The 21045-nt window shown below is 56.5% G+C and overlaps 10 protein-coding genes across 10 annotated transcripts; 2 read left to right on the forward strand and 8 right to left on the reverse strand.

Moving 5' to 3' along the window:
- Positions 1–52: 52 nt before the first annotated feature.
- L226DRAFT_546021 (HET-domain-containing protein) lies at positions 53–2270 on the reverse strand (the record flags this gene model as incomplete). Its single annotated transcript, XM_067682389.1, has 3 exons — positions 53–1641; positions 1705–2036; positions 2092–2270. 3 exons carry the CDS (start codon positions 2268–2270, stop codon positions 53–55), a joined length of 2100 nt encoding a protein of 699 aa, XP_067535187.1.
- Positions 2271–2645: 375 nt separating this feature from the next.
- Positions 2646–4257, reverse strand: L226DRAFT_463787 (acyl-CoA oxidase; the record flags this gene model as incomplete). The annotated part of the gene is made up of 7 exons (XM_067675814.1): positions 2646–2720; positions 2779–3336; positions 3391–3546; positions 3600–3806; positions 3862–3962; positions 4019–4110; positions 4172–4257. The coding sequence occupies 7 exons, from the start codon at positions 4255–4257 to the stop codon at positions 2646–2648; spliced, it is 1275 nt and encodes a 424-aa protein (XP_067535188.1).
- Positions 4258–4792: 535 nt separating this feature from the next.
- On the reverse strand, positions 4793–5206 carry L226DRAFT_546010 (Cerato-platanin; the record flags this gene model as incomplete). The annotated part of the gene is made up of 1 exon (XM_067682387.1): positions 4793–5206. The coding sequence occupies one exon, from the start codon at positions 5204–5206 to the stop codon at positions 4793–4795; it is 414 nt and encodes a 137-aa protein (XP_067535189.1).
- Positions 5207–6247: 1041 nt separating this feature from the next.
- L226DRAFT_463664 (transcription initiation protein spt4) lies at positions 6248–6731 on the reverse strand (the record flags this gene model as incomplete). The annotated part of the gene is made up of 3 exons (XM_067675803.1): positions 6248–6369; positions 6428–6536; positions 6597–6731. The coding sequence occupies 3 exons, from the start codon at positions 6729–6731 to the stop codon at positions 6248–6250; spliced, it is 366 nt and encodes a 121-aa protein (XP_067535190.1).
- On the forward strand, positions 6597–8143 carry L226DRAFT_535494 (uncharacterized protein). Its single transcript, XM_067680915.1, has 4 exons — positions 6597–7016; positions 7079–7208; positions 7277–7574; positions 7643–8143. Exons 1-4 carry the CDS (start codon positions 6919–6921, stop codon positions 7972–7974), a joined length of 858 nt encoding a protein of 285 aa, XP_067535191.1. The 5' UTR covers positions 6597–6918; the 3' UTR covers positions 7975–8143.
- On the reverse strand, positions 8065–9563 carry L226DRAFT_487435 (solute carrier family 25 member 38). Its single transcript, XM_067677197.1, has 6 exons — positions 9441–9563; positions 9331–9372; positions 8893–9278; positions 8675–8834; positions 8411–8616; positions 8065–8353 (listed from the first exon to the last, which is right to left on the reverse strand). The coding sequence occupies exons 1-6, from the start codon at positions 9469–9471 to the stop codon at positions 8219–8221; spliced, it is 960 nt and encodes a 319-aa protein (XP_067535192.1). The 5' UTR covers positions 9472–9563; the 3' UTR covers positions 8065–8218.
- Positions 9564–10255: 692 nt separating this feature from the next.
- L226DRAFT_463453 (uncharacterized protein) lies at positions 10256–14693 on the reverse strand (the record flags this gene model as incomplete). Its single annotated transcript, XM_067675792.1, has 5 exons — positions 10256–10980; positions 11037–11723; positions 11781–11877; positions 11929–12176; positions 12230–14693. 5 exons carry the CDS (start codon positions 14691–14693, stop codon positions 10256–10258), a joined length of 4221 nt encoding a protein of 1406 aa, XP_067535193.1.
- A 377-nt stretch (positions 14694–15070) lies between these two features.
- On the reverse strand, positions 15071–16161 carry L226DRAFT_79374 (uncharacterized protein). Its single transcript, XM_067687246.1, has 2 exons — positions 15556–16161; positions 15071–15489 (listed from the first exon to the last, which is right to left on the reverse strand). Exons 1-2 carry the CDS (start codon positions 15920–15922, stop codon positions 15284–15286), a joined length of 573 nt encoding a protein of 190 aa, XP_067535194.1. The 5' UTR covers positions 15923–16161; the 3' UTR covers positions 15071–15283.
- Positions 16162–16419: 258 nt separating this feature from the next.
- L226DRAFT_546015 (uncharacterized protein) lies at positions 16420–18726 on the forward strand (the record flags this gene model as incomplete). The annotated part of the gene is made up of 4 exons (XM_067682388.1): positions 16420–16642; positions 16706–18306; positions 18365–18475; positions 18526–18726. 4 exons carry the CDS (start codon positions 16420–16422, stop codon positions 18724–18726), a joined length of 2136 nt encoding a protein of 711 aa, XP_067535195.1.
- A 634-nt stretch (positions 18727–19360) lies between these two features.
- Positions 19361–20982, reverse strand: L226DRAFT_509080 (RAI1-domain-containing protein; the record flags this gene model as incomplete). The annotated part of the gene is made up of 6 exons (XM_067678203.1): positions 20538–20982; positions 20368–20478; positions 20097–20314; positions 19963–20050; positions 19868–19913; positions 19361–19819 (listed from the first exon to the last, which is right to left on the reverse strand). Exons 1-6 carry the CDS (start codon positions 20969–20971, stop codon positions 19361–19363), a joined length of 1356 nt encoding a protein of 451 aa, XP_067535196.1. The 5' UTR covers positions 20972–20982.
- Positions 20983–21045: the final 63 nt, after the last annotated feature.

Consider the following 21045-nt stretch of genomic DNA (forward strand, 5'->3'; position numbering starts at 1 on the left):
CACCTGAAGACTCAGAAGAAAGTACAGATGGAATGTGGACGTCTCACTCTTCTCACTCAATGACAAAGTCCCTTCGTTCCTCATCGGAGGCTGACATCCACCAAAGGCCTCCCGAGCCATCTTCGGGAGAGTGGAAGTACCCAACCCTACGGAAGGGAGCATTTTCCGTAGCAGTGGAATCCGTCAACCGCGTTACGATGAGCCCGGCAGCATGTTGTGTCTTCGTGTTCCACATCAAAGGGAGCGCCCAAATCTCCTTCGCGTCCACGTCGCTGTCTGGGTATGCACATCCGATATGGAGCGGTAGCGTGTCAGTCGGCTGGTCCAATTTGTCGTAAAGATAGAGGTCCGGCATCGACGCAGCTGGGTTCCAGCTAGCCTTGAACATCCTCGCGCGAAGAGTCAGTACCCCTGACGAGACCTGGCCGAGCGGGAGATCCGCCGTCACGGGTGTAACCTCGCAGCTCAAGATGTCGCATGTCTGCGTGTCAACGCTCTCCAGGTCGAGTCGGTCGTCCAACAATGAGGGCCACACATGTCCGTCGACCGATGCCCACGACCACGTTGGCGCTCGGTAGCGCTCCGGGCGAGGATGGCGGGACTCGGAGGTCTTGTACCAGAGCAGGTCCTGCACGAGGGAGTGCCGCCACAGACCGGCGAGGTACTCTGACTTCCACGCGCGCTGGAATACCTCTGCGACAGCTGCGAAGGCGACGAGCTTGTCTGCGGGGTCGCCGAGCGAACGCTGTGTGTACTCGCCCACGGCCTCGATCCATGAGTAGCGCAGCGCCTTCGTATCGTTCGGCGACAGCGCCGGGGATGTGTTGCGATCGTCGAAGTCGGAACGGAATAGGAGGTTGGGAAGCCGGTGGCCGGTGATAGGCCCGCACACCGCATTGCCGACGTTGACCGTAGTCGTCTGGCAGTGGTACTGGAGCGTGTGCGAGGCGTATATGAGGGCGCGGGGTGATAGGAGACGTTCTTCCAGACACCACGCACGCTGGCATACGGGCTCAGAGGAGCCGTCGTACTGGCGCCAGATAGGAGACAAGGACATCGCGCCGACCTGCCCGTCCGAGCACCGGAAGGGGAGGGTGATGTCCGGCGGTGAGGGAGGGACACGGTCCTGCAGGAAGCCTTCGTCGGCACTGCGTGCGCTGGATGCGATGATCGTGAAGTAGGCGTTGCGGAAGATGGATCCCATCTGCGCGATCTCGTGGATCTTGTCCGTTTCGGAGTCTTGCAGGATACACAGAGCATCAACCCAGAGGTAGCGCACTCCTAGAGCGTGAGTGGATCGTATGGCGTCTCTGATTGTCTGAGGGAGGGACTCCATGTCGATGCCTAGGAGGTATGCGTCGAGGGTGTCGGTCGTCGTGCCAAAGGAGGAGGTCGTGCCGCGCGTGTAGCTGAGGGCAAGGTAAGCAGCCTGTTCATCCTTGTTGCTGACGTGCAGTCTGGGCTTTGCCGGGTCTAAGCAGTCAATGACACGTGCCGGGAGGGTGGCACTGTGCGGGGGAGGGCATCGTTCGTGGTTCCGAATACAATCCATAATGCAGTTGGTGGCCATCACATACGTTGAGTGGCTGCTGAGTTTACGAACACAGGTCTTGGCCACAATAAGGGAGGCAGCGACATCATCTAGAGAGACAGTATTGTTCAGATCGCTCCGTCTCTGAATAAAGGAAGGAGGGAGAAACGCACCGGGGTCGGTTGAGACATAATATACAGAATGCGGAGTGTCATCGAGCACGAGCTTCAGCGTTTGAACGCCTTTCGGCGTGGTGTTGTTACTAGCATGAACCCTGAAGCCCACCGTTACTCGAAGGGTCTCTTTGTACATGCCCTCAGTTCGCGTGGATGAGAGGAGTCGGCACCAGTTACAGCCCTCCGCTGCGGAGGCTTGTACCTGTGACCACGCGGTGGAATACGAGAATCCCGCATAAGAGAGTTGGGCATCTAAAGCCTCCCGGAAATGACCTGGAGCGAAGAGTCCAGTCTCCCTGCAAAAGGCGCATACAAGCGATGGCGGAGAACTGATAACCACATCTCGTCAGTTGTCTCGAGAGTCATGCAGGTGAACATACTCACGAAGACTCCGCCACGCTGTCCGCCTGCAACGCCACTTCCTTTGGCTCAACTGTCGGCAGCGCTGTCTTCGACGACGACGTCGACCCAGGCGCAGCGCCTTGCGAACCTCCCCCCTTCCTGTGGAACAGACCACGTAAGTGTCGCCGAACGGGAGCACAGAGGGGAGGGAAGCAAGGCATAGCGCCGCTCGAGACGGGCACGAATCTGGCTTCAGGGAGAGGAGTGAGGTTCATATATATGCTGGGCCACATGGAAACCTCGCTTGTAGCCGCAGCCCTGACCTTCACCGCTTCTGGCTGCTGCCGTGTGGCGGCAACAGGCTTGCCACTCTGTGAAGGTCAAAAGAACATGAACGGGGTAGTGGCAATGTGAGAAATGCTACCGTGGTCCGGGATACTCCCTTGCTCCAGGTCGGTCCGAATGCAGAGAGGCAATGTGCAGTGCTGCTGAAAGGATAGCATTGCAGAGACGATAAAGATATGACTACATCCACCGTGACCCCATGTTGCTGTGCTATGTGGAAGGAAAACTCAATGACGGACAAGGTTGACGTTTTATGAGTATTGCTTCTGGATCATCTTCGCGATTGTCAAAAGCTGAATGTTTGACGTGCCCTCGTAGATCGCACCCTGACATTCGACAGCGTGAGTCAATGGGCGCAGGGACCTGGAGGAGGAAGCAACTCACGATCTTCGAGTCGCGCCAATACTTCTCAATGCCCGTTTCACGCGTGAAGCCGATGCCACCGCACCACTCAATAGCGGCGCCAGAGACCTTCTGCGCAACTTGGCTCGCATAGTACTTCGCCATCGCAGCCTCACGCACAAAGTCGAGGCCCTCCTCCTTACGGCGAGCGGCGTTGTAGGTCAGCAGGCGCGCGGCCTCGATCTCAATCGCGGCCTCTGCCTGCTGGAATTGCATGCCCTGGAAAGTGCCGATGGGCTTGCCAAACTGAGTGCGCTGGAAGGTGTACGGGACGGCCTTGTCGAAGGCGCCCTGCGCGAGACCGAGCATCTGCGCGGCAATACCGATGCGACCTTCGTTCAGAATCTCGATGGCGATCTTGTAACCCTTGCCCTCGCCACCAATGACGTTCTCGGCAGGTATGCGGAGGTCGTCGAAAGCGAGCGAGCAGGTTGAGGATGCACGGATGCCGAGTTTCTGCTCCTTCTTCGCGATCTTCACGCCCATGTCCTTTGTTGCGATGAAGCACGTGATGCCCTTGTAACCCTTGCTAGGGTCGATCTGCAAGAAATGTGAACCTTCATATACGCGGGTTGGTAGGGAACTGGCACTCACGTTGGCGAAGATGAGGAAGAAGTCCGCCTCGTAGGAGTTTGTGATCCACATCTTGGTGCCGTTAAGAACCCAGTCATTTCCATCCTTCACAGCCCGAGTCTGGAGTGCGAACGCGTCCGAGCCTGAAGCGGGTTCTGAGAGACAGAAAGAGCCAAGCTAGAGTGGATATGTGAGCCCACCGTGAGACCCACCCAGTCGAAGGCACGTACCATAGACTCTGAGAGAACAGGTAGCCACTTGTCCTGCTGCTCCTTGTTTCCGTACTTGCGGAGAATGGTGGCAACGAGAGTATTGTGCACGTCGCAGAGTACGGAGACGGAGGGGTCTATGCGGGCGAGCTCCTCAATTGCAATGATGGCAGACGTGAATGAGGACTCGGCTCCGCCGTGGTCCGCACTAGTCTCGATGCCCATGAGCTACGATGACAGGACGTCAGCGCATGTTCGAATAGACGTAGCCAGATAAACTCACCCCCTGCTCGAAGAGGCCCTTGATGATCGACTTGTCCATCATCTCGTTCTCGTCCATCTCCCGCACTTTCGGCGCGACCACATCCTCCGCAAATCTCCTGACTGTGATGTCGAGACGTTCATAGACAGACCCCGTGAGTAGCTTGAGTAGGACGCACCGGACTCGCGGAGCATCTGCTCCTCCTCCGAGAACGTGTGGAGGGAGGTCGGGTGAACATCAGAGGCAGCTACAGGCGAGCGAGAAAACTGCCTGTGTTACGGGTCTCCTCTCAGTCGCTGGGGTTTGTGCGGGGTAGGCTGTGGTCGCTCACCGTGTTGCGACCTTCTGTCGCAGCGCGTACTGGCGCACGGAGGAGCCTGAAGGCTTGCAAGCACGAGCAGCAGCAGAACGGAACATGGCGCTGAGACAACAGGCTCGGGATGTGAGGAGGAAGAGGTTAGGAATGGGCCAGGGGAAGCGGACGAGCGAGTTCCGGACCGAGGGCAATAAGTACGACCATTTGCAAGCGCCCGGTGTGCGGGGTCACGTTAGCGGGGTCAGCGGGGTGGGGTAATCACATGGTCTCCCCGCCTCCGCCTCAGGGCGCGCCCGACTACCGACACAGCGTACGACGCCTCTCGTAGTTCTCATCGGCTGCTTGACCGTTACTGCATAACAGCACACTCCAGTTCAAACATATTGCGCACACACAACACTGGCATTACAGCAATGATACAAGACTATTGCACAGCGGAGTCCGTGGTGGTGGTACAAGAAGAGTCCGTATTGCAGAGTCCGTATGAAGTCCTGAACCGTGAACGAAGTCCGTGAACAGTTCCGTGATCGTTCCGTGGTTCCCCACGGGGTCATCGTTCAATGTCTGCAGACAAACCAGTCAATCGTAAGACAAATTCCCGACGGACACGTCGGAATGCACACACCTGCATAACCGTTACAGCCCACAGTTGGACGCCGCGACCTGCTTCGCGCTCGCGTTGACACGGCCCAGGAACACGGCCTGGTTGTTCGTGAGCGTGTTCATCGCCTCGAGCGCAATGTTAAAGCCCGAGTCGGTATGGTCGATCGCGAGCACATTGATGCTCTTGCCGTTGTACGTCAGCTGCCAACACGTCCCGCACTGGGCTGAGTTCCAGCCGGCGACGGCTGCAGCGCCGCCAATGTTGGGGAAGTGCGGGAGTGAGCCGAAGGTCGAGTAGCCCTTCGTGACCATCCCGTTGGGCCCGTCGGAGCATGCGACAGTCAGGAGGCTCCCGGACCTGTTGTCGTACGTCTCGTCGTACGAGACCGTCACGGCGAATGCGGAGGAGATGAGGGCGGCGAGTGCGACGAGAGGGGTGAACCGCATGATGATGGAAGGTAGATGGATCGAGGCTTGGGTAATCGAAAAGCGGTTGAGTCGGGTGCAAGAGACGAATGGGTCAATGCTGGGCCTTTGCTCGAACTGCAAGCGATCTTTTATAGAGAACAGCAGCCGCTATGGACGGACCATTGGCCGCCCCCAACAGCAGAAGAGCTGGTCACAGTCTAGACGTCCTCGGTGAAAGTGTCCTCGGCGCGACCTCGTGCCGTGCTATGTCGAACGGCTGCCATTCAGACAGCCTTTTCGCCCAGAAATATCGAGGCCATGAGACCGCCTCACGGGCATTCGCTCGCCGCCTGGGCATACCGACTCCAGAGGCGGATCATCAAGTAGATGACATCGGCCGACCAACGTGACGATTGGCTTCTAAATCGGCTAACGCACTGGGAATATGGCCTGCCTCTTACAGCGTCGTACGGCGAAATGGCAAGGTCGTCAGACTGCGGCGGTGGCGGCGTAATGAACATAGTAGGACTTACGATGTCTGCGCATTGCGCATCCAAAGCGCGGACGCTGAAGCTCAAGTACACCACTTGTCAGCAGAAGACGAGTAGGCCGATAAAACTCTTGCTGGTCACCGCCGTGCAAAAGTGACGTAACGAACGGTGAGCTAGACGGCATCATTGCCTCGAACGACCGGTCCGAGGGGATTCTTGGGAGCCTGGAGAAGGCGATCTAGGGCACACCAGTCCGCATCAGAATATCGGGAAGAGGAGTCGAACAAGAGTCCGATGCGATGAGGCCTCACCTAAGCACAGAGTGTATGGATGAGAAACCTAGAACGTGCGGCATATGCTCCGACGAGTGTGATGGGGTTGACTACTCCACACACGAGACCGAGCTATCTCTCACAATCAAAAAAGCCTCCATCCTCGTGGGCCGCCAGACGGTGGTGTCTCTACCACGGAGTTCATATGCAGATGTAAAACCTATTGATACAACCGACAGCCAAGTACAAGGGAGCATAGCAAGCAAAGCGGGCAGAGTGAAGCGTACGAAGGGAGTAGAGCTCGATGAGAGACGAGACTAGTCTTGGTCTGTCCCGTCCCTAGGCCGGTAACGGATATTGCGGCTCTCGAGCTCCGCCTCGACGTCCTCTGGTATACGGCCCTTCACACGCACGGCATACATCCCGCGCACATATTTGGCTGATACGACCCAGTGTCAGTTGGGGAGCAAAAGAGTAGGAGGAGAGAGAGTGCGCACATGTTCTCTGCCATCTCGCCACCCAGCTGTCTTCAGGGTTAATGACAGCAATTACACCCTCGAAATGCGTCGTGGTGCACGACTGTATGCGGTCAGCGTAGCCTTTCATCTACATAGAGACAGGGGTGTCAGCATGGAAGCAATTCACCACTGTACGGATGGGACGCACCCCCATAATCTCCTCGCAATTTGGGCATCCATGTTTGCGGAAGTCGGCAGGTGTTTGGACAATTGAACAGAGGAGGCAAGCACGCAGTTGCTTTGCGCGAGGCTGGGTGGGAATTGATGCCTGACCCTGAGACATCGTAGGCGAGTCGACAGAGAAGATGTATGAAGTGGCACACTGAGAGGAGAAGAGACAAGCCAGGAATACCGAGCTCGTTGTTCAGCACAGCGAGGATGAGGCGTTCGGCAACCTCCGTAACGGGCGCTACCCATGCACTCGACGTCGACGCTGTCTGCGGCAGTGACGCCTCTCCAACCAGACCACCATGGCGTCCCGCGCCCTCACACTCCTTCTTGCTCTGCTTCCAGCGGCGGCATCGGCATACCCCAACACGCACCCGGTCCTCGCTTGGTCGTCGCGCAGGTACGCTCGCTATACAGCGCGTAACCCCGTCTTTCGTTCGTGGCTGAGCCAGGATGTCATAGCTCGAAGGCCCTTTCCTCAGTTGCGGCGTCGGACGTGGTGAAGACTGGCAGCCACGCCATTGCTGAGGCGCTGTACAACCATGATGCTATCTGCGAGCACGATGCGGTCGTAATAGTCGAGCATTCCGGAGTGAGTACATCATCGTGTCCATGACCCACATATGTATGCTCATCATATGCGATACTTTGCATCCCTAGCTCCACGCATCCGACTTGCGCTCTCTCTCGCCATCATGCCATATGGCGAAGGCACTGTCTGGTGCACCCTCCACCCTGCAGCTCTCATACGTTGAGAGTGGGGACCGGACCGCGAACCCGTTCGTCGACATGGCTGGTGTCCTCTCGAGGCGCTGCGGGTCGCGCGCCGTCAGCCATTCTCCTAGCTCTGACCTTGCCCTCGATGCGGAGCGGGTCAAGCACGTTGTTTCGATCTCGCTTCCGCCATTGGAGGATGGAGAGACAGGGTCCTCGAGGAAGAGCGCAATGGCCAGCCAAGGTGAGTATTAGCTTCGTGACTGAGAGACGACGCCGTGACACTCCCGGTTTTGTCCTGCATCTCTATAGAGTCCTGGTTGTCTAGCGAGCTCGCCAAGATCGAGGAAGTCTTCTCTAACTACCTGGTGATCTACTCTGGCTCGCCCGGTGTGTCCCTCCATGCCCGGCAGCCCTCCTCAAGCACCACCTTCGACTCTGTCCAGGCGGACCCCAGCTCCAAGGGTGGCATCCTGAAGCGATACCAGCTCCTCACCCCGGGCCTCATCCTCGTGCTCCTGATCTCCCTGTTCATCCTCATCCCCATCATCTTTGTTGGCGTTTCCGCGCTCTCCAGTATCCAGTCGCCGCTCTCGAACGAGATCCCGAAGGGCTTCAGTGCGGAGGAGAAGAAGAACCAGTGATGAGACGTGGTGGACTGGATGTGTACGGACCGTGTTTTAGCATACGCTTTTCATACTATGATTGCTTTCCCGTGGATCTTGAGGAGGACTGTCATATGGGGTCATGCATTGTGTGTGCTCATACGGTAATGCTACCGTTCTGGAGAGCGGTGAATTCATGTGAGTGGTCAACTACATTGCTGCTCGAGCTAGAGCAATCGGCATAAGAGTCCATACACTGTCCAGGACCACGACTGTAGTCCGCCTACTCCTCATCGCGCGGGGGACGACGCACGGCAATTAATACCCCCTCATACACAGCCCAGCCAATCGCAGAGCTAAATATCTTCCGCGACATGCGCAATGTCGATCCATCGAAGAACCCAGCCACACCGCGTTGCTGCAGTGTTCACGTTAGCACAAAGCAACTCACAAGGACAGTAGCAACTCGACAGACCTGCCACACCGCCCGGACGGTACTCCACACGCCGCGGTACTTTGTCTCTGAACGCACCTGCATCTTCGTCTTGAGGACGTCGAACGGTTGCGTCGCGAGGGTGGCCAATGCGCCCGCGGAGGCGGCGGACAATGAATGCACGGCGGCAGAAAGTGAGACGGGCACGGCTGCCGCTACCGCGGAATTAGGTGCAGATATAGCAGATGCTACATGTCGATACTCGTCAGCAAACGGTACAGATGCTTGGTCAAGGAGCGCACATACATAGACTAGATTTTATTTGCTCATAAAATACGACGAATATCCCGGCATATGGGGCGTCACGGAGGGAGGAGGCTATGGCTCCGCGGAAGATCTCGGATGGGCCAGAGCGGATGAGCCCAATGAAGGCTTCCGATAGTGAGCCGTACGAGTAGTAAGAACTCTGGCAGTGACAAACAGTCAGCAGCTGGGGCGCCATATTCTCCCCGGGAATGACGTACCTCATACCGAGCTTTGATGACGGAGAATGGGTTCAACACCAGACCGACAGCGACTCGAGTGCATGCGCCAGCCATAAGATTCCCTTGCGCCGTGAGCTTCGGGAGCGTTGACGTCGACTGTGACGAGGAGGATGCTCGGAGCGGCGTGAAGTATGGGGACGTGGCGAGGAATGTACGGAACTGGTTGAGGCCTGTGAAGTACAGCGCGACCCCGGGAACGTTCCTCAGCAGCGACGCTGCCGTACCACGCCAGAGACCACGAAGCCCTTCATTCTGGACGATCTCTCGCGCGGTGCTGATTATGAACGTGGACTGTGGGGAGAGGGGGTTGTGCGAGAACTTGCGCAGGTGGTCTGGTTGCTGTATCCGTGTCTTGAGCAGGTCGACTGTTCCTTATTATTCCTTGTTGGCAGAGCTCAAGCAATAAAATATACTCACAGGGTTGAAGAATTATCGTCGAAGCGAACCCAGAGAGGGCACCTGTGCAGCAGGGAGGTGAGAGTGTGAGTTGTATGACGTTTACGAAACGACGGCTACTTTGGACACACCTGAGACGAGGTGCTGGCTGACATTGTTCATAAATCCCACACCACCCTTGCAGTCCTCCGCAAGTCCTGACTCCTACAGACAGGTCCGATGGGGCAAGCACAGTCGTAGTGAGAACCAGGGAGACAATGCAATGACAAGCGCCCATTCAGGAATGGATTGTTACTCAGCCGGACCGGCCCGGGAGCGTTTGGTATAAAGGGCGACCTAATGTGCCACCCACTCTGCAACTTTATGATGTGCCACTCAGTAGGCACATATAAATGTCTGCAAGCCTGCCTTGCGACGTGCGGAGCCTGCTGCATCAGTGTTGTGGACCGTAGGACTCTGACAAGAAGTCAGAGTCCTGCGCGCCGCAACGCTGATGCATACCGACTTCCGACTAGTAGACTCGGATGACCCACACGTATGATAGATAGCTTCATGTTGCGCTTCATTGGAGCCGTCGAGTACTTTTCCTGTATATGTGATACACGTCGTTATGGTCATAAAGTTGCAAGTAATGATACATCAAAGTACAGGTGCGGCCGCGGCCTACCCCAGCTGCACGTAAAGTTTATGTAGGTACACTACGAACTATGTACTAGTAGCTATATGAATTGAGCAGGTCACATATGTACAATGTCCAGGCATGCAGTAGGAGCAAGAACATGAGGATAAAAAGAGATGGAATGATGCGAATGGATGCGGCAACAAAGACCGAGTATAACCAGATATCTATGTACCATTATAGCAACACAATCCATCCCCAGGTCAGATTACAGAGGTACATAGAAAGCAATGGGAATCGAAAGACAAAGAAAGGCAAGTGTGTCACCTATGAGTCCACAGAATCTCCACTCAGTGCTGAGCGCATGACTTCAAGCGCGGCGAGGTGGAACGGCAACGCTGGATCCGCGCGGAGCCTCCATCTCGTGCGCGACAGCACCGCCAACTCGTGGAAGTTGCGCACAATGTCGCTCATCAGCTCGGTGTCGCTGCCACCTTGAGAAGCAGGCGAGACGCGCGAGCCGGCCCTGGAGGACCCGTACGTTGACCGTAACGAGCGTGTAGTGTAGAGCTGATAGAGACGGACGGTAGACAAAGAGGTATGGTCTGCGGCAGAAGGTGCGCATACGACCGTACTCCATCCAGAAACTCGAATGGGTTCTGGGGAATGAGATTGAGCGCACGCGCCGGACGCCTCGTCATCCTCCAGGTCAGGGATGTAGGGAAGCTCGACGGCACCTGGAAGATAATGGATCGGCCCGCATTTGCTCGTACGTTCAGCAGTGTACGCCGGATAGAGAGACATCTCCGCGTATGGCATCAGGAAGTACGTCCGGTACGCAGCATCGGCAAACGTCGTATGGTTACCCCGCGATTTGGATGTGGACGCCTGCGGAGTTGGGCTGGCAGTACGCTTCAGGATATTGACCGAGCTTGTTTCTGGGGAAGAGAGGAATGTCCATGGGTTCTCGTCGTCGACAGCGAGAAGCGTCACGTGTACTGGGGGGATGTCGGTGGATGTTGTTACAGCCGACTCCAAGTGAGACACCCAGGCTTCGCACAGGAGGCACATCAGTGCCATTCACACAAGAACAGGGAAGAGGACATACCATCGAGTTCAGAGTGCGACATCAAGCCTAACTTGGATATGACGATCCGCCACTCGATGTTGGCTCGTCGTGCGAACTCGTGTCCGAACCTCCAGACTTCTGTCGCGACGAATACCTCCACATTGTCTTCGGGTGTGAGCCATGTCTTGATCTCATGGGCTTCTCCTTCGGCGTCGATGCAAGCTGCCATGATCCACCGACCGCAGGCCGAAACTTGATAGCCTACATGGAGCAGCATGTGCCGATGGGTGACATCAAGAGTTGATGCGCTCGACTCTAAGGTGTAGAAGACCTTGGGATGGGATACGCCATAGCGATCCTTGCCGGATGATAACGAGACGAGAGAATATGCAGGAGCCTCGAAGTAGCCGACAATTGGTGCACTCCAGTCGAAGAACTTCCGTGACATAGCCCGAGTTACTGGCCGGAAAATCCGGTCATAAACGCTGCAGACAAAGGTGTCCAATCCCTCCAGTTTCGAGGCAGGATGGGTCTGAGTACCGAGGATGAGCGACTCGGGAACGAAATGAACCAAGATATCGCCCTCTGGATGCGCCTTGTATATGCGACGGACGGCCGAAAGTATTTGACGGAGAGTTGTCGAAGACGACGAAATTATGTGCGAGGGCGTAGCGATATAGAAGACGAGGTTGGGATGTCGTGTAGGGATAGTGGACACGAAGCTCACTGGGGCACCTGTTCAGCGTCCAGCAGACGAGAAGTCACGAATGAAAGAGAGCTCACAGAGAGTCTTTCGGAAGGTGTCAAAGCGCGTTGGTACGAGACCCTGCTTGGTGCAATGGCTCGACATCCCGACGTCATGGGCGCCAAAGTTCTTCACCTGAGGTTGACTGAGCCAAGAGTATTGCGTCAATGAAGTTACAAGACTCACCGAGTATGCAGTGGATACTTTTCCGAGCCACGTCTCGACCTCGGTCTCGCGCTCTTCGTCAGACCCCTCAAAGAAAACGAACGCAGTGACGTCCTTGGGTCCCGCCCTTGGTGATAGACCCAGCTTCTCCCAGAATCGCAAAGATGTCGGCGACACTTGTATGACTGCGTCTCCCTTGCCGATGACGAGCATCGGTGATTCGAGCGTCTGCAACGAAGCCCGCTCTGCTTCATTGTCCGATGACGCTTCTGTGGAAAGCATGTTACTGTGGTGCGGCTGTAGCCGACGTGGAATTGCGCACCTGTGTCGAGCATCGTCCGCAAAGTCGTAGCTGTACCATCCCCTGGGATGAGGCACTTGATATACCGCGCGTCAGCTTGCCATGCTTTGCCCGGGAGCACAGGAGGAGTGGAAGACAGGGACGCGTTCGCTTGCCAAGCCTCTGACCATAGTGGGTTCTCCACCACCTCCTTCACTAGGATTTGCGCCGCAGCCTCCAGAGATTTGGACTTCTCAGAAGCCGCACCAAGTACTGCAGCGGGAGAGACAGGTGTAGGGACAGACATCAGCGCGATGTTACCGGGTGTGTTGCTCACCGCTATCCCCGGAGGTCGAAGCGGTGCACACATTGGGAGTAGGTGAGCGTGGTGGAAGTGTGTGCGTAGGAGGCTTGGACCGAGAGGCAGGTAGGAGGGAGGAGGTGTAGAAGGTCTGGGCGCCGCAACGGCCAAAGGCATCTCGTCTTCCTCCATCCAAGGCTCGTCGTCAGACTCCTCGGAGTCAACTTCAGCCGGAGGAGGGGAGCTACTCTGCCAGTCTTCCCGTTCACGATAGGACTCCCACAACGGCGCCCGCCGCGAGCCTCGTGCGCCCTGGTCTGTGCTTTTGCGCTTGACACCAATGAGCTTACGCACGACACCTATTCGAGGGTCCGTAACCGAGCTGTACTTGTACTTCCAGCCGGAGAGAAGGGGCGCCATGGAAGGTGTGTGCACCCACGACTCCATACCGGTTTGATCGGCAGGAGGTGACGGCAGAGCAAACTTGCCGACAGCATACTTCCCATCGATCTGGCGGTGACTTGACGCGAACGGTATTGGATCGAAGATGTTCAATCCAGCGGGCATACCGTCCTGCTTGTGTTCGTCGTAGACCTCGGCCAGATGCACAGACGGCGTTGCAGGAGCAGAATGTGAGGACAGTGTTCGTGCAGGAGAAGGCGGAAGGAGTTCAGGAGGCGCTGAACCGTCCAGAATACCCTGCATGTCGACGCCTCTAGGTGTGAAGGGCTCTCCAAGCTGAGGTGGCCACGGGGACGGAAGGGCAGTTCCCGCAGAAGGAGGACCAGGCCCCGACAACGTCACATCCATCGTACTCAAAGGAGCCAATCCCAACGGCGGCGCGCTCGCAGAGACCATCCCGGCTGCTGGGGTTGCAGGTGGGGGACATGCGGCAGCAACAACATCAGGATGAGCAGCAGGCGCGTTGAAGAAGGCAAAGTCATCGTCCGTGAACGGAAGGCCGTCGTCGAGGTCGAAGCCGCCACCTGCAGCCCCAGCGCGCGTCCCACTCAGCGAGTCCAAATTCATGCCAAAGTCCATCTCGTAATCCATGTCCATGTAACCGTTAGATTGTTGGCTCCAGCTGTTTTCGAAGGCGTGGAACATGTCGTCGTTCGCCGACGAGGAGCCAACTCCGACCTCAGGGACAGGTGCCGGTGCTTGAGTCTCGGCGGGAAGAACAGGTACGTCTGCCAAAGGCACCTCAGGGACAGTTTGGGGTTCCTCCTCCGTCGAAGGAAGGTCGATCGTAGCATCGGCGGGCGAGAAGAGGGAATCGACTGAATGGTCCGACTCAGTTGCCGGAGAAGACTCCGCCTCCGTGGGTTCGACCGGAGCCGAAACCGAAGGTGTCGCTGGCGTCGCTCTCGTAGCCTCCTGCTGCGGTATTGGCGCAGGCTCCGGATTGGCAGCGGGGGATACAGGCGGTGCCGCCTCTGGAGGGGGACGAGTGCTAGCGAGCTTTGCGCGTGCGACAGCAATCTCCTGCTCCTGTCGTTCCCTACGGATCCTCTCCCTTTCCCTCTCTCTTTCCTTGACGACAGAGTCTACATAGCCATTGACCTCGGTGGCTACCTTCCTAACTTCGCGATAATACGGTTTCCGCGAAAGTGACAAAGCACGGAAAGCCCTCAAGGAGTCGATGGTCAGAGAAGAGCGTAGGAGGCTGGGGCGTCGTATGAAGGATGATGCCAGTCGATCGCGCTCCCCGGATGGTATAGATGTCGTGCTTGCGGTAATATCGACGGAGGGAGAGGCTGCGCTGCCGAATGACAGACTTGTGGGTATAGCGGCGGTTGGGGGTGGGGGAGAAGCCTGTAGCTGGGCGGGAAGTTCTGGGATGTATGGCAGCGAGGAACGCGCATGCGCTGAAGGCGAGCTAGCGTGGTACGAGACGCATAGACTGGCCGGCCAGATGATCGGCATACCCTTGTCTTCGCCTTGTTTGTTTTGTACCGCCAACCAGATGACAATATAGGTGGGATTCTCTGAGGAAACATCCGACGGGCGAGGATGAGTAGAGCGCTTCCAGTCACCAGCGCCCAATCCTTTCAAAGCTTCGTCGAACTGCACGGACAGTGCGGCACTTGGACCACTGTATGTGCTCAAGTAGTACGCTGGGATGCCGTGAGGAAGCAGTACCACGGGAGCTCCAGCAGGAAGCGGAAGGGACGAGCAGAGTGGGAGGTAGTGTGTAGGTCGCATGATGGGTTGTATGACCAGGCGGGCGATGGACAGACTGCGCGTCGAGAACGTGATGTGCACCTGAAGGTGACAGTAGATCATAGTGCGGCTTCGTACGTGATACTCCCAACCCGATCCCCATTCCGAAGGGAAGAGGATGGAACCAAGGAGGAAACCACCCTTCATCCGAGTGACGGTTCTCCCACGAGGTTGCAGTTTCGATGCTTCCGCAATATCGTCGATTAGTCGGTCACGGACGGCCTGGAGGAATAGCGTCAGAGGCTGGCGCAATGGGATCCGCGGTAGCGGTTGTGGGAGCCGAGGTCCTGCCCCTGCCCGAGTGGAGTGCAAGCATTGCTCGCAAGGCTCCACTCTGCCAGCACATGCCGCCGAGCAAGGATAAATACCAGCAGGTCTGAACGCAGACCGCTCCGTCACTGGGGAGAGTAGTCAGTTAACCGATCCGAATGTAGCCACATTATTGAGCCCAAATTCAAGTAAGCAGGACATCGTCCATCGGAACAGTACCAACAAATCCAACACTTGCAATAGCCTAGCACGGCTTTCGGAGGTCTTGTACGTTATTGGGTCTGATGATCACAGCTTGCGATTTATGCCCAGTTCACAACCCGTGAAACATGTGGAGGGTGGTGCCCTATGCTAGGCAATAACAACATGGATCTATGGCCTGACGATGTGGACGGAGGTCGAGTGTGCAGGAACACAATGGCGACGAGAGTCAACCCTGAAGGCAGCGCATTCCGACTCGGACTGCAAGATCCCTTGCATTTCCGGAAGATAGTCATGACTTGTATGACTCGCATAAGGAGCATAGTTTCCACACCTACACGAAGGATGCGTGGCGTGGGGTAAAAGGACTCACCTGATAGGTATTCCAAGTCCAATGAGAAAAGCGTGTCATGGACAGGTAACCGCCGTTCTGTAGACCCGAGGGCAAACACATACAGTGCGGCAGCGTCCTTGGAGACATGAACCACTGGTAGAAGCGAGTCCACCAGTGATCTGCCCTCATTCCGAGCTAGGACCGCTTGCCGAGCCACATCGAGTTGTTCCAATGGATCCGTTGAGCTAGGTTGGCACCGGAATACCGCATAGACGACCAAGGGATGTTCAGGGAGAGAAATAGTTGATGCGAGAATAGATGAAGCTAGAGATATCGCGAGGGGTGTTTGCGAAAGCACAGACGAGCCTGTGTTGTCTTGCGGGGGTTGCTGAGCCTTAGCCGCCATACAGGTATGTCATGGACGAAGTAGAGATGTTTTGTACAGCGTCTGGGACGAAATCCGGTGTGCTAGAAGCATGCGACGAGTTCAGCGACGAGACCGCACAACTAGCACATAGTGGTGAGACGATAAGAGGCGTTCGGACTCCCTTCCGCTTGCGTGCGTACGGACGTTTCCGATGTCGGGGTCAACCTAGCGGCTCCTTTCGCCCTTCTGTCTCTTGTTTTCTATCAGACCCTGCTGCGTTGTCTCTTTGCATGCTTGGAAAAGCTACACAAATTTTCTGGTATTTTTCTGTGTTCGCAGAAGTGTTGGAGGTCGACCGCAGGTACCGTGCCCAAACCTGTCCTCCTAGTCGGGTGAGAAGGACCTCCCAAAAGCGGAACTTACATTAGCAAATGCTTCCGTAGACAAGTCCCGAATTGGACATGTCGGCCACATTTTGATGAACTTCTGCGACTTGTACCGCGACGTCGACCTCCTCCCTGTCATTGTCCTCCAAAATGCAGTCCTTGTCTCGCCCAGCATCGACCTCAACTCGCCAGGCCACCTCGCCGAACCCACGGCCGCAATACCAAGTCAACACTCAGACGAAAGTGTTCGACACGCCGAATGGGAGGATTCTTTGCATAGCCGACATCCGTGGTCGTCTCTCCGCACTCAATGATCTCGCGCGGGAGGCGAATGCAGTTGCTGTGATCCACACGGGTGACTTCGGTTTCTTCGGTACGTACTCTTGGTCATCATATAGTCGGATGTATACGCTGACACTGCGCTGCGCTGCGGTAGAGGCGTCTAGTCTCGACAGGATTAATGACCGCACCCTGCGCCACCTCACCATGTACTCCCCGCTCATCCCGACGGCGCAGAGGAATCATTTACTCGCACCTGAGAACCCACCATCTGCCATCCGCTCGACAGTGACGATCTCGCTGTTGTCCGAGTTCCCCCTCCTACTTTCCGGACAGATCAAGCTCCAGGTCCCCGTGTACACGGTCTGGGGCGCATGCGAGGATGTCATCGTACTAGAGAAGTTTCGCGCGGGCCAGTACGACATCGAGAATCTGCATGTCCTCGACGAGGCCACTACGCGGTGTCTGGACATTGGCGGTGTCAAGCTGCGGCTGCTGGGTCTCGGAGGCGCGCTTGTGCCACACAAGATGTTTGACAACGGGGACGGGAATGCGACCATCGCAGGCGGACAGGGGACGATGTGGACAACGGCGCTGCAGATTGGTGAGCTCGTGGATACTGCTCAGCGCGTCTTCGATCCCACGGAGACACGCCTGCTTGTCACGCACGCGAGTCCCGGTCGGGAGGGCATCATGAGTCAACTCGCGCTCGTGCTCAAAGCAGACCTCACCGTGTCGGCCGGTCTCCACTTCCGTTACGCGTCATCCTACAACGAGTTCAGTGTGCAAGCCGACTTCGAGGGTCTGCGACACAAGATTGTGGTTGGAAAGGAGGCGTTCGACAAAGTCTGGGAGAGCGTTAAGTCTCAGGTGGACGCGGTCATCGACGACCACCAACGCGTTCTCTTGGACAAGGCGCTCTCAGTAGTCGAGCGGATACCGCCGCCTCCGAACCAGCCAGGTCCCGCTGGACAACCTCACGGTGAAGACCCTGCCTGGAAGAACTGCTGGAACTGGAACTTGTGCGACGCGGCGTATGGTTGCCTCATTCTCGACATCAAGGACGGTAGGGTGAGCGCAGAGTTGAAGAGCCAAGGCTTCAACTACGCGTACCGTCGAACCATCACGCCCTCCACTGTAGGTGCCACCCCCAACTCAGCGACCTCCACTCTCCCTCCGCAAGGAGTGAATACGGGTGCTGCCGCTACCCCCAAGGGCACTGGTACAGGCTCTGCGGCAACTCCTGTCGCTGCGGAGAAGCCCTTGCCTCCCCATCTCACCGGCTCGAAGTCAAAACCCTCCACACCACCACCTCCTTCTGCCGGATCTGGCCGGGAGACGCCGAAGCTTAACGGCGCTCAGAACCAGGCCGCGATGGATAAGGCAGAAAAAGAGCGGGCGAAGCGGGAGCGCAAGAAGGAGCGCAAGCAACAGGAACGTGCGGAGCGTGAGGCAGCCGCCGCTGCCACAAAGGATGGAGCTACCTCTCCCGCCCCTGGCACAAGACCAGAAGTTGACCTCAGCAGCCCGCCACCGAAGTCCGGCAAGGCGACGCCTGAAGTGTCGACGACTGCAGCTGCGTCAAGTAACGGTCCAAGAACCGACGACGGCGTAACTTCCCCCGCGACGGAGAGCACGGGTGCAAGGACCCCCACGTCCAAGCGTCCGCCACGGAACCCATGGACGATCTTTATGCGCATGACCAACCCCGCGAACGAGCAGGAGGTTAGGGACTTCTTCGGCGATGCGAAGGAAGGGGTGCGTCGTGCGCCTTAAGTGTCACCGTGCAGTGACACTAACCTTCATGTGTTAACAGATTACGCGTATCAACTATCCAGCGAACTTCGCAGGGCGCAACCAGAAGATGTGTTACGTTGAGTTCGGCGACGAGGAGGCGATGAAGGCGGGGTTGATTAAGAACGGCGAAGTAAGTCCATCCCTATGGTGGCCATACGCCGATCGCTGACTGTGCATTAGAAACTTAATGATGCTCCTGCTGAGCTAAAACAAGCAACAGACAAGGAATCGCGTGGAGAGAACGGTCACAGAGGGGGATTCCCCGGCCGTGGTGGACGCGGTCGTGGCGGCTTTGCGGCCCGTGGGTTTGCCTCCGCTGGTCTGACACGTGGTGGGGCTCCTCCGCGTGCGAATGGCGACGCACCCTCCTCGGAGACTTGAAACGGGGCTGCGTCTCTCGCCCGAGAGGACTGGGGGACGTGGGCAAGCTCGTGGTGTTAACGTCATGTTGTCGGTATGGTATTCATTCCTGTTTGTCTGCTCAATCCGTTGCATACCTCACCTTCGATACTACGTAATCTCTTAGTCGCAGTTGCAAACCATTCCGGTGCTATCCTGTTCCTTTTATGCATTCATTCATGAGGACTCGAAGTCTCCCTTGAGCTCGAAGCCTTTTCCACCTCTCCCTTTGCCTCCGTTGTGATGCCCGCCCGGATGCAGCGATTCGGCGCTTGACTCTCTTCCTTACGACTTTACGATACTGTGCATCGCGATACATATGCAGTCATGGCAATGCTAGACCTTCCGTATATGCCAAACTCTCCGTTCCGCCTTTCGCTCGAGAGTAGCACGTCGATGATACCCTCCTTCGCAGCTGTGTCTTGGGCCCTCTGTGAATGCTATGTTTCGGAGCATCAGCTCCGTTGTTATTGTACCTTGGAGTATCCAGCTGCCCTGCGGTTTCAGAGTCTCCAAAGCTTGAACTTGGACATGAGGAGTAAGCGTAACACCAATATAGGCCAATATATGAGGATACATCATCTGACACGACAGCCCGACAACCCGTAGCAGTCTGCTATATGTTCCATCCATCGTGTGAGGACCCAGGGGCTCGTTGGGAAGTGCCGTCGCCGGGATGAGAGGTTTGAGGGACAGGAGTCACAGGCGAGCTCGAGCTCGAGAGCGGGCCACTGGCAGAGGCCAAGTCGTAATACCACTTGGGGAGGAAGCCAACTCGGTCCTCTCCACCTTGGACTTCCTTCACGCCATCCGCATCGAGAGACGTTATCGTCACGCCTTCCTTAGGTTTGAAGGTGATACGCCAGATACGAGGGGTAGTTACCGGCTGGTCAGAAATCGCATCTTTTGTGAACATGGACTTTAGAGTGGAGAGAAAGTGCTGGCCCCAGTTCAAGCAGATTTGCGGGTCCCAGGCGCTGGGCTTGCCGCGTACCATGCGGGGTATCTCGATAGTCTTGAAGGATTGCGTGGTCGTTATCCGCCCAGCAGGTGTACGGAACCCGACGACAATTTCCTGCGAGATCGTGTGAGTTGAGGCCGAAATAACCTGCTCACAGCGTACCGGAACACCGAGGAGGAACGACTGCATGTAGAACTTTAACAATTTCCTGTGTGTACCCTGTTAGGTATGTCTTGTCACGAGGGACGCGGACATACTTCTCGAAACGGGCTTCATCTTCAGGACCACGTATGGACATGGAGGTCTTCAGTTCGACAAAGGTGTCAGTTCGACCCTTGTAGTCACCTGGAGACACTGAGCACTTCAAGCGGCGCAACCCACTATCACTCACCTCGCACGCAGTCGACTTCACCACCGATGACTAGGCGGTTGTCTCCTAGCTTGGTCTTGATGACACTACACCACTGTACGTTTGTGTCGACGTCTCCTCCCCAGCCTATAGGTTGCCCGGCTATTCGCTCCGGGATGCCGGGCTTGGAGGAAGTGCACCATGATTCAAATGAGTACCCGTAGTACGTTTGCTGACGTTGCCTCGGAGCAAGGTCTTCTCTACAGAGGAGAAGTTGAGATGAACTCGTATCCCAAGTAAATCAATTGCTCACTTCTCAGCCAACCTTGCATCCGTATGATGCTCCTCGAGGTATATTGTTCCATTTATGCACATCGCGTTCAACTCGCACCCATCTCGCTCTTCATATGGTGCTGTCAGAATCCTCACTCCCATTGCCTATCAGACAACTTCGATTGAAGTCCCAACTTTTGGGCAACTCACTTGGTCATAACACCTCTCCATGTAATCACCGACATGTCGCGGAGCCATTTCTGGCCAGTTCCCGTCCCCATACTCGTGTCTGCCTTCTCCATGACCCGCTCTATAGCGCGCAACAGTCCATCCAGTCGACTCTTCTCCTCTGGTCGTTTAATCCATCGCTCATAGCCGTACCGGAGATCCGCGCCGGGAGGAGGGTCGATGTAGTAGCGCAAGGCCGAGTGGGTGAACTCCAGGACGCGTTTAGGGGTGTATGAGAAGGTCAAGAGACCGGTGGGCTGCTGAAATGGTACCGGTCGGAGAGAAGTCGACGAATGCAAGGAGGGATAAGTAAGCGAAGTGGTTGAGACTGGAGAGTCCCGACTGGACTCAGTCTCAGGACGTTTTGCTGGTCTGTCATGTGGTTCCGGAGAGTCCGACAGTCGTCTCTTGCTCATCTGGTAGACGTACAGCCGCGAAGAAACAACGCGTAGACGTGGAAGCAGGGTGCTGATAGCTGTCAGGGTTGTCG

Source organism: Lentinus tigrinus, assembly GCF_003813185.1.
Source record: "Lentinus tigrinus ALCF2SS1-7 unplaced genomic scaffold L226scaffold_13, whole genome shotgun sequence".
Classification (NCBI taxonomy): Eukaryota; Fungi; Basidiomycota; class Agaricomycetes; order Polyporales; family Polyporaceae; genus Lentinus; species Lentinus tigrinus.